Source organism: Oncorhynchus keta, chromosome 5, assembly GCF_023373465.1.
Source record: "Oncorhynchus keta strain PuntledgeMale-10-30-2019 chromosome 5, Oket_V2, whole genome shotgun sequence".
Taxonomy (NCBI): Eukaryota; Metazoa; Chordata; class Actinopteri; order Salmoniformes; family Salmonidae; genus Oncorhynchus; species Oncorhynchus keta.
In genome coordinates this window covers 15,646,371-15,660,700 of record NC_068425.1, presented here as the reverse complement: position 1 = coordinate 15,660,700, position 14,330 = coordinate 15,646,371, and the positions used below count along the sequence as shown (strand labels likewise).

Here is a 14,330-nt window from a genome sequence, read left to right as displayed (position 1 = left end):
TTCAGTAGCAGCTCAGTTATTAATGTGGTCATTGGATCATGTGATTTACTGGCATGTTGTGTGGACTCGTAGGCTGTAGAGTACGAGGACATAAGTAACGAGACAGAGAACCAGGAGTATGAAGAGTATGAGACGTACGAGGACGGATATGGCTTTGCAGAGAGAGAGGGGGCTGATACCTGGGATGGAGAGGTAGGCCTCATCAATCATTCAGTTCAACTATATTCACTCAGAGACTGCTGAGACTGCTGTACATGACCTACAGCTGCTGTACACACAGTAGGTCATCAATCACCTAACACGTCTGTTCATGTGTCTGTGTCTGTCTGTGTCTGTCTGTGTCCGTCTGTGTCTGTCTCCTCCTTCAGGCCAGTGGCAGACCACTGAAAGGAGAGAAGGGAGAGCCTGCCATCTTTGAACCGGTGGGCTTGAGTATTCAGACAGAATATTGCTCATGGAAATCAATTTTAGGCCCATAAGATTCTATTTTAGGATTTTTCTGTCAAGTCTGTGTTTTGTTCATGTAATCATTATGACTATATAAAGACGATATGGAGTATTTATGTTGAAATATCTCTGGTATGTACTGAATGTGTTTTTTTGTCATTGTCATATCTCTGTGATGTTGTGCAGAGTACACTGGTGGAGGGAGCAGTCGGCCCCCCAGGACCAGAGGTAGGACCCCTGCTCATTACCACTACATCACATTACATTGATACTACATTGATACTACATTGATACTGCATTGAAACTACATTGATACTACATTGAAACTACATTGAAACTACATTGATACTACATTGAAACTACATTAATACTACATTGATACTACATTGATACTACATTGAAACTACATTGAAACTACATTGATACTACATTGAAACTACATTGATACTACATTGATACTTCATTGATACTACATTGAAACTACATTTGAACTACATTGATACTACATTGATACTACATTGAAACTACATTGATACTACATTGAAACTACATTGATACTACATTGAAACTACATTGAAACTACGTTGAAACTACATTGATACTACATTGAAACTACATTGACACTACATTGATACTACATTGAAACTACATTGATACTACATTGGAACTACATTGATACTACATTGAAACTACATTGATACTACATTGGAACTACATTGATACTACATTGAAACTTCATTGATACTACATTGGAACTACATTGATACTACATTGAAACTACATTTGAACTACATTGATACTACATTGAAACTACATTGATACTACATTGGAACTACATTGATACTACATTGAAACTACATTTGAACTACATTGATACTACATTGATGCTACGTTGATACTACATTGCTCTTTTACTCCATTGTTTTGCCCATATTGATACTATGGACCAGTGCTGATTGACTGTGTGTTTATTTTCCAGGGTATTCCAGGTGGACAAGGACCAATGGGCCCCCGAGGACCCAGTGGAGACCCAGGTGATTTGGTGAGTATCCTCCCGGTGGAGTATTGACTCATAGTGGACTGTCCTCTGGGACAGTATGACTATAGTCAGGGTCCACAGGGACTGTCCTCTGGGACAGTGTGACCATAGTCAGGGTCCACAAGGACTGTCCTCTGAGACAGTATGACTATAGTCAGGGTCCACAGGGACTGTCCTCTGGGACAGTGTGACCACAGTCAGGGTCCACAAGGACTGTCCTCTGGGACAGTATGATTATAGTCAGGGTCCACAGGGACTGTCCTCTGGGACAGTGTGACCACAGTCAGGGTCCACAGGGACTGTCCTCTGGGACAGTGTGACTATAGTCAGGGTCCACAGGGACTGTCCTCTAGGACAGTGTGACCACAGTCAGGGTCCACAGGGACTGTCCTCTGGGACAGTGTGACTATTGTCAGGGTCCACAGGGACTGTCCTCTGGGACAGTATGACTATAGTCAGGGTCCACAGGGACTGTCCTCTGGGACAGTGTGACTATTGTCAGGGTCCACAGGGACTGTCCTCTGGGACAGTATGACTATAGTCAGGGTCCACAGGGACTGTCCTCTGGGTTTCACCGAAACCAAAGGTTGACCACAGCCTACATAACAGGTCAGGGATGCTGTGACCTCACTGTGGTCTTGACCGTAACCTTACGAGCCTTAAGGGACTAAAGGACTGGTGATGACTCATGTGTGGGTTTGACCTACTTCTCTCTGTTGGACTGTGTGTGTGTGTATGTGCGTGCCTTTTGTGTTTTTGTGTTCCCTCCTTGAAAACCGCCTCAGTCCCACAGACACAAACCAACAGATGCTCAGTCGTCTCTAGTGATCTAAAGGATCTTTAACCATGAAAAACATGGAGGTCTTCTAGGTTTCACCTCAAATCAAACACATCAAATCAGATCATCAAACAAACTCTTTCTTCTTTCAAAGCAGATCAGAAACAAATGTATAAACAGTGCCCATAATCCTGCCTGTCTACAGTATTTCATCTTCATTGTTTGTTATGCCTTACAGTATACAACAGTATTCTCAGTGTGACAGATACGGCAATAAAGGTTCCTATTGAGACAGAGGCCTTTGTCTCTGCTGCAGAGAGACTCGGTGATTGACAGTTTGGGATTAGCTCATACCTCTAATTCTTTATGAGGTGCTTATGGGTACATTAGGCTTCTGATAGGGGCATCAAGCAGAAAATCATAAGCTGTTTCCCCTCCTCTCTAGAGACCAAGCTAATTGATATGAACCTAAGAGTGAGTGACATGCCCTCTGGAACTGAAGCAGAGGTTGTTTTAACGGAGATTGGATTTCAGGGATCATTCTCATGTGTTTAGCCTTACGTCCTATTGGAACATTGGAACACTCCCACTTACAGGCCTATAATGTACATACTTGTGTTTACAGGCCTATAATGTACATACTTGTGTTTACAGGCCTATAATGTACATACTTGTGTTTATAGGCCTATAATGTACATACTTGTGTTTACAGGCCTATAATGTACATACTTGTGTTTACAGGCCTGTAATGTACATACTTGTGTTTACAGGCCTATAATGTACATACTTGTGCTTACCGGCTTGTACTGTACATACTTGTGCTTACAGGCCAATAATATACATACTTGTGCTTACAGCCTTGTACTGTACATACTTGTGCTTACAGGCCTATAATGTACATACTTGTGCTTACAGGCCTATAATGTACATACTTGTGTTTACAGGCCTATAATGTACATACTTGTGTTTATAGGCCTATAATGTACATACTTGTGTTTACAGGCCTATAATGTACATACTTGTGTTTACAGGCCTGTAATGTACATACTTGTGTTTACAGGCCTATAATGTACATACTTGTGCTTACCGGCTTGTACTGTACATACTTGTGCTTACAGGCCAATAATATACATACTTGTGCTTACAGGCTTGTACTGTACATACTTGTGCTTACAGGCCTATAATGTACATACTTGTGTTTACAGGCCTATAATGTACATACTTGTGCTTACAGGCCTATAATGTACATACTTGTGCTTACAGGCTTGTACTGTACAAACTTGTGCTTACAGGCCTATAATGTACATACTTGTGCTTACAGGCCTATAATGTACATACTTGTGCTTACAGGCTTGTACTCTACATACTTGTGCTTACAGGCCTATAATGTACATACTTGTGCTTACAGGCTTGTACTGTACATACTTGTGTTTACAGGCCTATAATGTACATACTTGTGCTTACCGGCTTGTACTGTACATACTTGTGCTTACAGGCCAATAATATACATACTTGTGCTTACAGGCTTGTACTGTACATACTTGTGCTTACAGGCCTATAATGTACATACTTGTGCTTACAGGCCTATAATGTACATACTTGTGTTTACAGGCCTATAATGTACATACTTGTGTTTATAGGCCTATAATGTACATACTTGTGTTTACAGGCCTATAATGTACATACTTGTGTTTACAGGCCTGTAATGTACATACTTGTGTTTACAGGCCTATAATGTACATACTTGTGCTTACCGGCTTGTACTGTACATACTTGTGCTTACAGGCCAATAATATACATACTTGTGCTTACAACTGTACATACTTGTGCTTACAGGCCTATAATGTACATACTTGTGTTTACAGGCCTATAATGTACATACTTGTGCTTACAGGCCTATAATGTACATACTTGTGCTTACAGGCTTGTACTGTACAAACTTGTGCTTACAGGCCTATAATGTACATACTTGTGCTTACAGGCCTATAATGTACATACTTGTGCTTACAGGCTTGTACTCTACATACTTGTGCTTACAGGCCTATAATGTACATACTTGTGCTTACAGGCTTGTACTGTACATACTTGTGCTTACAGGCCTATAATGTACATACTTGTGCTTACAGGCCTATAATGTACATACTTGTGCTTACAGGCTTGTACTGTACATACTTGTGCTTACAGGCCTATAATGTACATACTTGTGTTTTCAGGCCTATAATGTACATACTTGTGTTGTTCACTGTATAAACCCTCATATAGTCATGACTAAAATCCTCCTCCCTCCCTCTCTCTCTCTATCTCGCTCTCTCTCTCCCTCTGTCTCTCTCAGGGTCCTCCAGGACGTCCTGGTTTAGCTGGGGTTGATGGGATACCTGGTCCTCCAGGAACCATGCTGATGTTACCAGTAAGAATTAGATAAAACTCTCTGTATTTAAATTTCCCTCAGCTGAACACACACTCATGTTCAGTTCCCATTGACTATGGCTGAATCCCAAATCCCTCCCTTCCCCTCTGCCCTTTCAATTTGAGCATTCACGAGCGCCTCCCCCATTTGCACAAGTGTCCAAAAGCTGAGGGAGAGAACAGTATTGAAGGTGTAGGGGCTAATTAGACCCTCAGATAGCAGGGCTGCAGACTTCAGGGCTGCTGGGCTGTAGGCTTTACTATCCTGACATGCACTGCAATATGTTTAGAGTATGTGCAATTTCACACAAAAGAATGGAGAGGCGTACCTGATTATATGCCACGTGCATTCGTTTATGTCTGATTTTGAGACTTGACACAAATTCCTCCAAACTAAATATTGAACTCTTACTGAGGTTTATATCTTGTAAAACGACAGGAGGGATTTGTTCATTTGAATGTCATTCTTGTTTTATTATTTAAAAGTAGAACATGAACTGCATCATTCAAGTCAGGAGTGTGTCCAGAAGTTGATGGGTTTATTGATCTCCTCGCCACTCTCTGGAAGTCACCCTCAGAGTTTCATCAGCAACACGTGACAACGGAGAGCCCTCAGAGCGAGTTGGTAGGGGTGAGGGGGTGGTTTGGGATTCCCCATATGTGAAGCTGTCCTGAGGGAGGGCAATAACTGCTCTCAGCCACTAGGTGGAGCTGTGAGATTGAATAATGATGAGGCCAGATTAAATCTCCATCATGTATACCCATAGACTTATACTGCGTGTATTTAGGTTGATCACTCTACCCCTTTCTCGTGTAGTTCCAACATGGTGGTGATTCTCAGAAGGGGCCTGTGGTGTCGGCCCAGGAGGCTCAAGCTCAGGCCATCCTGCAACAGACCAAGGTAACGTCCACCTGTCCATTACAACTATAACCTGGAACATCATTACTCCTTTTACATTACAAATGAGCCTTAACTTATCTAACAATGTCCTTCTTATTAACCTTGTTTATTCCAGATGTCGTTGAAGGGACCCCCAGGTCCACTGGGTCTTACAGGGCGACCTGGCCCACTGGTAGGATACCCACCTAGTTCAAACCAAAGGCCACAATCTTAAATTCTACCTTATTCTCAATCCACACCTGGCAGTTACTCCCCTGTCTACAGTCCACCACAACCACATTGACCAAAGCCCCTTTTGTCTCCATGCACATACAAGCAATCAGAAATCTGATGTGGTAATGTGGTGGCTATTCTTTATGTCCTTGTTTGGTTTGACTGTCTTTCCTCTCTGTGTTTAGGGTCTTACTGGTCCCTCTGGACTTAAAGGTGACGCTGGAGATCATGGCCCCAGGGTAAGAGGATATTCTATTTTGACTTGCTACCACAGAGCAGTCAAGGTCCATTTGGATTTTGATGTATCCTGCTGGTCTCACTCTCTCTCTCTGTCTGCCCCGCTCTCTCTTCATCTCTCCCCTCCTTCTCTCCCCCTCTGTCTATTCTTTCTCTCTCCTCCTCCTCCCCCTCTCTATGTCTATTTCCTCCCTCTCCTCCTCCTCCTCCCCTCTCTGTCTATTCTCTCTCCTCCTCCTCCTCCTCCTCCCCTCTCTCTGTCTATTCTCTCTCTCCTCCTCCTCCCCTCTGTCTATTCTCTCTCTCTCCTCCCCATCTTTCTGTCTATTCTCCCTCCTCCTCCTCCCTCCTCCTCCTCCTCCCCCTTTCACTGTCTATTCTACCTCCTCCTCCTCCTCCTACCTCCTCCTCCTTCTCCTTCTCCTCCTCCCCTCTCTCTGTCTATTCTCTCTCTCTCTCCTCCTCCCATCTCTCTGTCTATTCTCTCTCTCTCCTCCCCCCTCTGTCTATTCTCTCTCCTCTTTCTCCCCCTCTCTGTCTATTCTCTCTCTCTCCTCCTCCTGCCCCCCTCTCTCTGTTTATTTTCTCTCTCCTCCTCGTCCTCCTCCCCCTCTCTCTCTGTCTATTCTCTCTCTCCTCTTCCTCCCACTCTCTGTCTATTATCTCTCTGTCCTCCTCCTCCCCTCTCTCTCTTATCTCTCTCTCCTCCTCCTCCTCCTCCTCCTCCTCCTCCTCCTCCTCCTCCTCCTCCTCCTCCTCCTCCTCCCCCCTCTCTCTCTATTCTCTCCCCCCCTCTCTGTCTATTCTCTCTCTCCTCTTCCTCCCACTCTCTGTCTATTATCTCTCTGTCCTCCTCCTCCCCCTCTCTCTCTTATCTCTCTCCCTGCTCCTCCTCCTCCTCCTCCTCCTCCTCCTCCCCCTCTCTCTCTATTCTCTCTCCCCCCTCTCTGTTTATTCTCTCTCTCCACCTCCTCCTCCTCCTTCTCCCCCCTCTCTCTATTCTCCCCCCTCTCTGTTTATTCTCTCTCTCCTCCTCCTCCCCCTCTCTCTCTGTTTATTCTTTCTCAGGGTCCCCGTGGTACCCCAGGTCCTGCAGGACTCAACGGGAAGTTAGGAAAGAGGGTAAGACTTAGAGAGCTGTGTGACATTGTCGTCATGCTCCAGATACCCAACCGTGGACTGTAACTCTATACAGATGTTCTGAACTGTTGTTGTGCTCTTTGATCAGATACAACCAACTGTTACTACAACATATATTTTCTCTCTCGCCTGGCCTGTCCATTCATTGACAGTAGTGTCAGTGGTAGTGTGTAGGTTATGAGTGTTAGGGTGTGCTGTGTCCCTGGCACATAGCTGTGTTACTCTGTATGTGTGTCCTCTCTTAGGGCCGGGCCGGAACGGATGGAGGGCGTGGAGCACCGGGGGAGACAGGGGGAAAAGTAAGCTCCCTAAAATCACATCTCATCACAGTGCAGTGGGTGAAAATCAGAGTAGATTGTGTTAAGGCAGAACCTCAGCTGCTCAAGTTTGTTTGTGTGTAGTGTACTGTACCTGCACGGTGGATAGTTTGTTTGTGTGTAGTGTACTGTACCTGCACGGTGGATAGTTTGTTTGTGTGTAGTGTACTGTACCTGCACGGTGGATAGTTTGTTTTGGAATGATCAGAACTATTTTTGTGTCGGGCAGTTAATCTGACTGATCCAATTAACTATGTGTTCTATCGAGATAGCAACAGGATTATAAACTAATTAATGTTTCCACGGGAATTGTCGAAAGAAGTCTTCATTTTCACTTGCTAAATAACCATAGAGCCATCAGAGGTTTTAATACGGAGTTTATTAGTCATATTGACCACGCCAGCGATTCAATAGTCTACAGCTGCAGGAAGAGCTTGGTAAATAGGACAGCAGTGTCTCTATCGGTCAGAACAGTGTTCCAGAACAGCTAACACTCTGGGCTCGCAGTCCCAGCCAGAGACACCACACACACACACACACACACACACACACACACACACACACACACACACACACACACACACACACACACACACACACACACACACACACACACACACACACACACACACACACACACACACACACACACACACGGAAGCCAGAGTATTAGCTGTTCTGTCCTGTTCTGTGCTAAAACACTGTTCTGACAGATAAAGACACTGCTGTTCACACACACACGCACACACACACACACACACACACACACACACACACACACACACACACACACACACACACACACACACACACACACACACACACACACACACACACACACACACACACACACACACGCTCACACGCTGTTCCCAGTCAGAGCTAATAACACACTGCCAGATGGGAGAGTCCATAGGGAAGGTATCTCAATTTATTGTGTGTGTGTGTGTGTGTTGTAACTATGTTTCGATCTCATGCTCTTGGGTCTATTTATCCTCAGGGGGACAGAGGCTTCGACGGACTGCCAGGTCTCCCAGGAAACCAGGGCCACAGAGTGAGTGAGGACTAGCAACCCAAGTCTCTACTGTCTGTCTTTCTCTCCTCCTGAGACTGTGTGCGTGTTTTGACATTTATGTGTGGGAAGCATTTGTGACTGCTGACGTGTTTAATGGCATTGAACATCAAGTCTACAGATTCCTTACACAGTATATCATGTATTTTCTCCTAGGGGGAGAGAGGGAAGCCTGGACCACATGGGCCTGATGGAGAGTCAGGAGAAAAGGTGAGGACAAAAACAACCATAAATGTACTATAGGGTCCTGCGGAGTAACCATACCCAACAACCCCTTCAGCAAAGTAACGATACCCAACATCCCCTTCAGCAAAGTAACCATACTCAACATCCCCTTCAGCAAAGTAACCATACCCAGCATCCCCTTCAGCAAAGTAACCATACTCAACATCCCCTTCAGCAAAGTAACCATACCCAACAAACCCTTCAGCAAAGTAACCATACCCAACATCCCCTTCAGCAAAGTAACGATACCCAACATCCCCCTCAGCAAAGTAACCATACCCAACAACCCCTTCAGCAAAGTAACCATACCCAACATCCCCTTCAGCAAAGTAACGATACCCAACATCCCCTCAGCAAAGTAACCATACCCAACAACCCATTCAGCAAAGTAACCATACTCAACATCCCCTTCAGCAAAGTAACCATACCCAACATCCCCTTCAGCAAAGTAACCATACCCAACAACCCCTTCAGCAAAGTAACCATACCCAACATCCCCTTCAACAAAGTAACCATACCCAACAACCCCTTCAGCAAAGTAACCATACTCAACATCCCCTTCAGCAAAGTAACGATACCCAACATCCCCTTCAGCAAAGTAACCATACCCAACAACCCCTTCAGCAAAATAACCATACCCAACATCCCCTTCAGCAAAGTAACCATACCCAACAACCCCTTCAGCAAAGTAACCATACCCAACAACCCCTTCAACAAAGTAACCATACCCAACAACCCATTCAGCAAAGTAACCATACTCAACATCCCCTTCAGCAAAGTAACGATACCCAACATCCCCTTCAGCAAAGTAACCATACCCAACAACCCCTTCAGCAAAATAACCATACCCAACATCCCCTTCAACAAAGTAACCATACCCAACAACCCCTTCAGCAAAGTAACCATACTCAACATCCCCTTCAGCAAAGTAACCATACCCAACAACCCCTTCAGCAAAATAACCATACCCAACATCCCCTTCAGCAAAGTAACCATACCCAACAACCCCTTCAGCAAAGTAACCATACCCAACAACCCCTTCAGCAAAGTAACCATACTCAACATCCCCTTCAGCAAAGTAACCATACCTCAACATCCCCTTCAGCAAAGTAACCATACCCAACAACCCCTTCAGCAAAGTAACCATACCCAACAACCCCTTCAGCAAAGTAACCATACCCAGCATCCCTTCAGCAAAGTAACCATACCTCAACATCCCCTTCAGCAAAGTAACCATACCCAACAACCCCTTCAGCAAAGTAACCATACCCAGCATCCCCTTCAGCAAAGTAACCATACTCAACATCCCCTTCAGCAAAGTAACCATACCCAACAACCACTTCAGCAAAGTAACCATACCCAGCATCCCCTTCAGCAAAGTAACCATACTCAACATCCCCTTCAGCAAAGTAACCATACCCAACAACCCCTTCAGCAAAGTAACCATACTCAACATCCCCTTCAGCAAAGTAACCATACCCAACAAACCCTTCAGCAAAGTAACCATACCCAACATCCCCTTCAGCAAAGTAACGATACCCAACATCCCCCTCAGCAAAGTAACCACACCCAACAACCCCTTCAGCAAAGTAACCATACACAACATCCCCTTAAGCAAAGTAACCATACTCAACATCCCCTTCAGCAAAGTAACCATACCCAACAAACCCTTCAGCAAAGTAACCATACCCAACATCCCCTTCAGCAAAGTAACGATACCCAACATCCCCCTCAGCAAAGTAACCATACCCAACAACCCCTTCAGCAAAGTAACCATACCCAACATCCCCTTCAGCAAAGTAACGATACCCAACATCCCCCTCAGCAAAGTAACCATACCCAACAACCCATTCAGCAAAGTAACCATACTCAACATCCCCTTCAGCAAAGTAACCATACCCAACATCCCCTTCAGCAAAGTAACCATACCCAACAACCCCTTCAGCAAAGTAACCATACCCAACATCCCCTTCAGCAAAGTAACCATACCCAACAACCCCTTCAGCAAAGTAACCATACTCAACATCCCCTTCAGCAAAGTAACCATACCCAACATCCCTTCAGCAAAGTAACCATACCCAACAACCCCTTCAGCAAAGTAACCATACCCAACATCCCCTTCAGCAAAGTAACCATACCCAACAACCCCTTCAGCAAAGTAACCATACCCAACAACCCCTTCAACAAAGTAACCATACCCAACAACCCATTCAGCAAAGTAACCATACTCAACATCCCCTTCAGCAAAGTAACCATACCCAACATCCCCTTCAGCAAAGTAACCATACCCAACAACCCCTTCAGCAAAATAACCATACCCAACATCCCCTTCAACAAAGTAACCATACCCAACAACCCCTTCAGCAAAGTAACCATACCCAACATCCCCTTCAGCAAAGTAACCATACCCAACAACCCCTTCAGCAAAGTAACCATACCCAACATCCCCTTCAGCAAAGTAACCATACCCAACAACCCCTTCAGCAAAGTAACCATACCCAACAACCCCTTCAGCAAAGTAACCATACCCAACAACCCCTTCAGCAAAGTAACCATACCCAACAACCCCTTCAGCAAAGTAACCATACTCAACATCCCCTTCAGCAAAGTAACCATACTCAACATCCCCTTCAGCAAAGTAACCATACCCAACAACCCCTTCAGCAAAGTAACCATACCCAACAACCCCTTCAGCAAAGTAACCATACCCAGCATCCCCTTCAGCAAAGTAACCATACTCAACATCCCCTTCAGCAAAGTAACCATACCCAACAACCCCTTCAGCAAAGTAACCATACCCAGCATCCCCTTCAGCAAAGTAACCATACTCAACATCCCCTTCAGCAAAGTAACCATACCCAACAACCACTTCAGCAAAGTAACCATACCCAGCATCCCTTCAGCAAAGTAACCATACTCAACATCCCCTTCAGCAAAGTAACCATACCCAACAACCCCTTCAGCAAAGTAACCATACTCAACATCCCCTTCAGCAAAGTAACCATACCCAACAAACCCTTCAGCAAAGTAACCATACCCAACATCCCCTTCAGCAAAGTAACGATACCCAACATCCCCTCAGCAAAGTAACCACACCCAACAACCCCTTCAGCAAAGTAACCATACACAACATCCCCTTAAGCAAAGTAACGATACTCAACATCCCCTTCAGCAAAGTAACCATACCCAACAACCCCTTCAGCAAAGTAACCATACTCAACATCCCCTTCAGCAAAGTAACCATACCCAACATCCCCTTCAGCAAAGTAACCATACCCAACAACCCCTTCAGCAAAGTAACCATACCCAACATCCCCTTCAGCAAAGTAACCATACCCAACATCCCCTTCAGCAAAGTAACCATACCCAACAACCCCTTCAGCAAAGTAACCATACCCAACATCCCCTTCAGCAAAGTAACCATACCCAACAACCCCTTCAGCAAAGTAACCATACCCAACAACCCCTTCAGCAAAGTAACCATACCCAACAACCCCTTCAGCAAAGTAACCATACTCAACATCCCCTTCAGCAAAGTAACCATACCCAACATCCCCTTCAGCAAAGTAACCATACCCAACAACCCCTTCAGCAAAGTAACCATACCCAACAACCCCTTCAGCAAAGTAACCATACCCAGCATCCCCTTCAGCAAAGTAACCATACTCAACATCCCCTTCAGCAAAGTAACCATACCCAACAACCCCTTCAGCAAAGTAACCATACCCAGCATCCCCTTCAGCAAAGTAACCATACTCAACATCCCCTTCAGCAAAGTAACCATACCCAACAACCCCTTCAGCAAAGTAACCACACTCAACATCCCCTTCAGTAAAGTAACCATACCCAACATCCCCTTCAGCAAAGTAACCATACCCAACAACCCCTTCAGCAAAGTAACCATACCCAACATCCCCTTCAGCAAAGTAACGATACCCAACATCCCCTTCAGCAAAGTAACCATACCCAACATCCCCTTCAGCAAAGTAACCATACCCAACATCCCCTTCAGCAAAGTAACCATACCCAACAACCCCTTCAGCAAAGTAACCATACCCAACAACCCCTTCAGCAAAGTAACCATACCCAACAACCCCTTCAGCAAAGTAACCATACTCAACATCCCCTTCAGCAAAGTAACCATACTCAACATCCCCTTCAGCAAAGTAACCATACCCAACAACCCCTTCAGCAAAGTAACCATACCCAACAACCCCTTCAGCAAAGTAACCATACCCAACATCCCCTTCAGCAAAGTAACCATACTCAACATCCCCTTCAGCAAAGTAACCATACCCAACAACCCCTTCAGCAAAGTAACCATACCCAACAACCCCTTCAGCAAAGTAACCATACCCAACATCCCCTTCAGCAAAGTAACCATACTCAACATCCTTCAGCAAAGTAACCATACCCAACAACCCCTTCAGCAAAGTAACCATACCCAGCATCCCCTTCAGCAAAGTAACCATACCCAACAACCCCTTCAGCAAAGTAACCATACCCAACAACCCCTTCAGCAAAGTAACCATACTCAACATCCCCTTCAGCAAAGTAACCATACCCAACATCCCCTTCAGCAAAGTAACCATACCCAACAACCCCTTCAGCAAAGTAACCATACTCAACATCCCCTTCAGCAAAGTAACCATACCCAACAACCCCTTCAGCAAAGTAACCATACCCAACAACCCCTTCAGCAAAGTAACCATACCCAACATCCCCTTCAGCAAAGTAACCATACCCAACAACCCCTTCAGCAAAGTAACCATACCCAGCATCCCCTTCAGCAAAGTAACCATACCCAACAACCCCTTCAGCAAAGTAACCATACCCAACAACCCCTTCAGCAAAGTAACCATACCCAACATCCCCTTCAGCAAAGTAACCATACCCAACAACCCCTTCAGCAAAGTAACCATACCCAGCATCCCCTTCAGCAAAGTAACCATACCCAACAACCCCTTCAGCAAAGTAACCATACCCAACATCCCCTTCAGCAAAGTAACCATACCCAACATCCCCTTCAGCAAAGTAACCATACCCAACAACCCCTTCAGCAAAGTAACCATACCCAACATCCCTTCAGCAAAGTAACCATACCCAACATCCCCTTCAGCAAAGTAACCATACCCAACATCCCCTTCAGCAAAGTAACCATACCCAACATCCCCTTCAGCAAAGTAACCATACCCAACAACCCCTTCAGCAAAGTAACCATACCCAACAACCCCTTCAGCAAAGTAACCATACCCAACAACCCCTTCAGCAAAGTAACCATACCCAGCATCCCCTTCAGCAAAGTAACCATACCCAACAACCCCTTCAGCAAAGTAACCATACCCAACATCCCCTTCAGCAAAGTAACCATACCCAACAACCCCTTCAGCAAAGTAACCATACCCAACAACCCTTTCAGCAAAGTAACCATATACCCAACATCCCCTTCAGCAAAGTAACCATACCCAACATCCCCTTCAGCAAAGTAGCCATACCCAGCATCCCCTTCAGCAAAGTAACCATACCCAGCATCCCCTTCAGCAAATTAACCATAC

At 45.1% G+C, this 14,330-nt stretch overlaps 1 protein-coding gene across 2 annotated transcripts in view; it reads left to right on the top strand.

Annotated features, from left to right (window-relative positions):
- The window catches only part of LOC118384163 (collagen alpha-1(XI) chain), a 94,766-nt gene that overhangs the window by 32,787 nt on the left and 47,649 nt on the right, over positions 1-14,330 (top strand). For both annotated transcript variants that reach the window (XM_052518825.1, XM_052518826.1), the window contains 12 exons: positions 73-192; positions 369-422; positions 634-675; positions 1,427-1,489; positions 4,597-4,671; positions 5,488-5,571; positions 5,687-5,743; positions 5,970-6,023; positions 7,090-7,143; positions 7,407-7,460; positions 8,479-8,532; positions 8,707-8,760. In XM_052518825.1, coding sequence (XP_052374785.1) covers positions 73-192; positions 369-422; positions 634-675; positions 1,427-1,489; positions 4,597-4,671; positions 5,488-5,571; positions 5,687-5,743; positions 5,970-6,023; positions 7,090-7,143; positions 7,407-7,460; positions 8,479-8,532; positions 8,707-8,760 — 765 coding nt within the window. The remainder of the gene's footprint in view (positions 1-72; positions 193-368; positions 423-633; positions 676-1,426; positions 1,490-4,596; positions 4,672-5,487; positions 5,572-5,686; positions 5,744-5,969; positions 6,024-7,089; positions 7,144-7,406; positions 7,461-8,478; positions 8,533-8,706; positions 8,761-14,330) is intronic.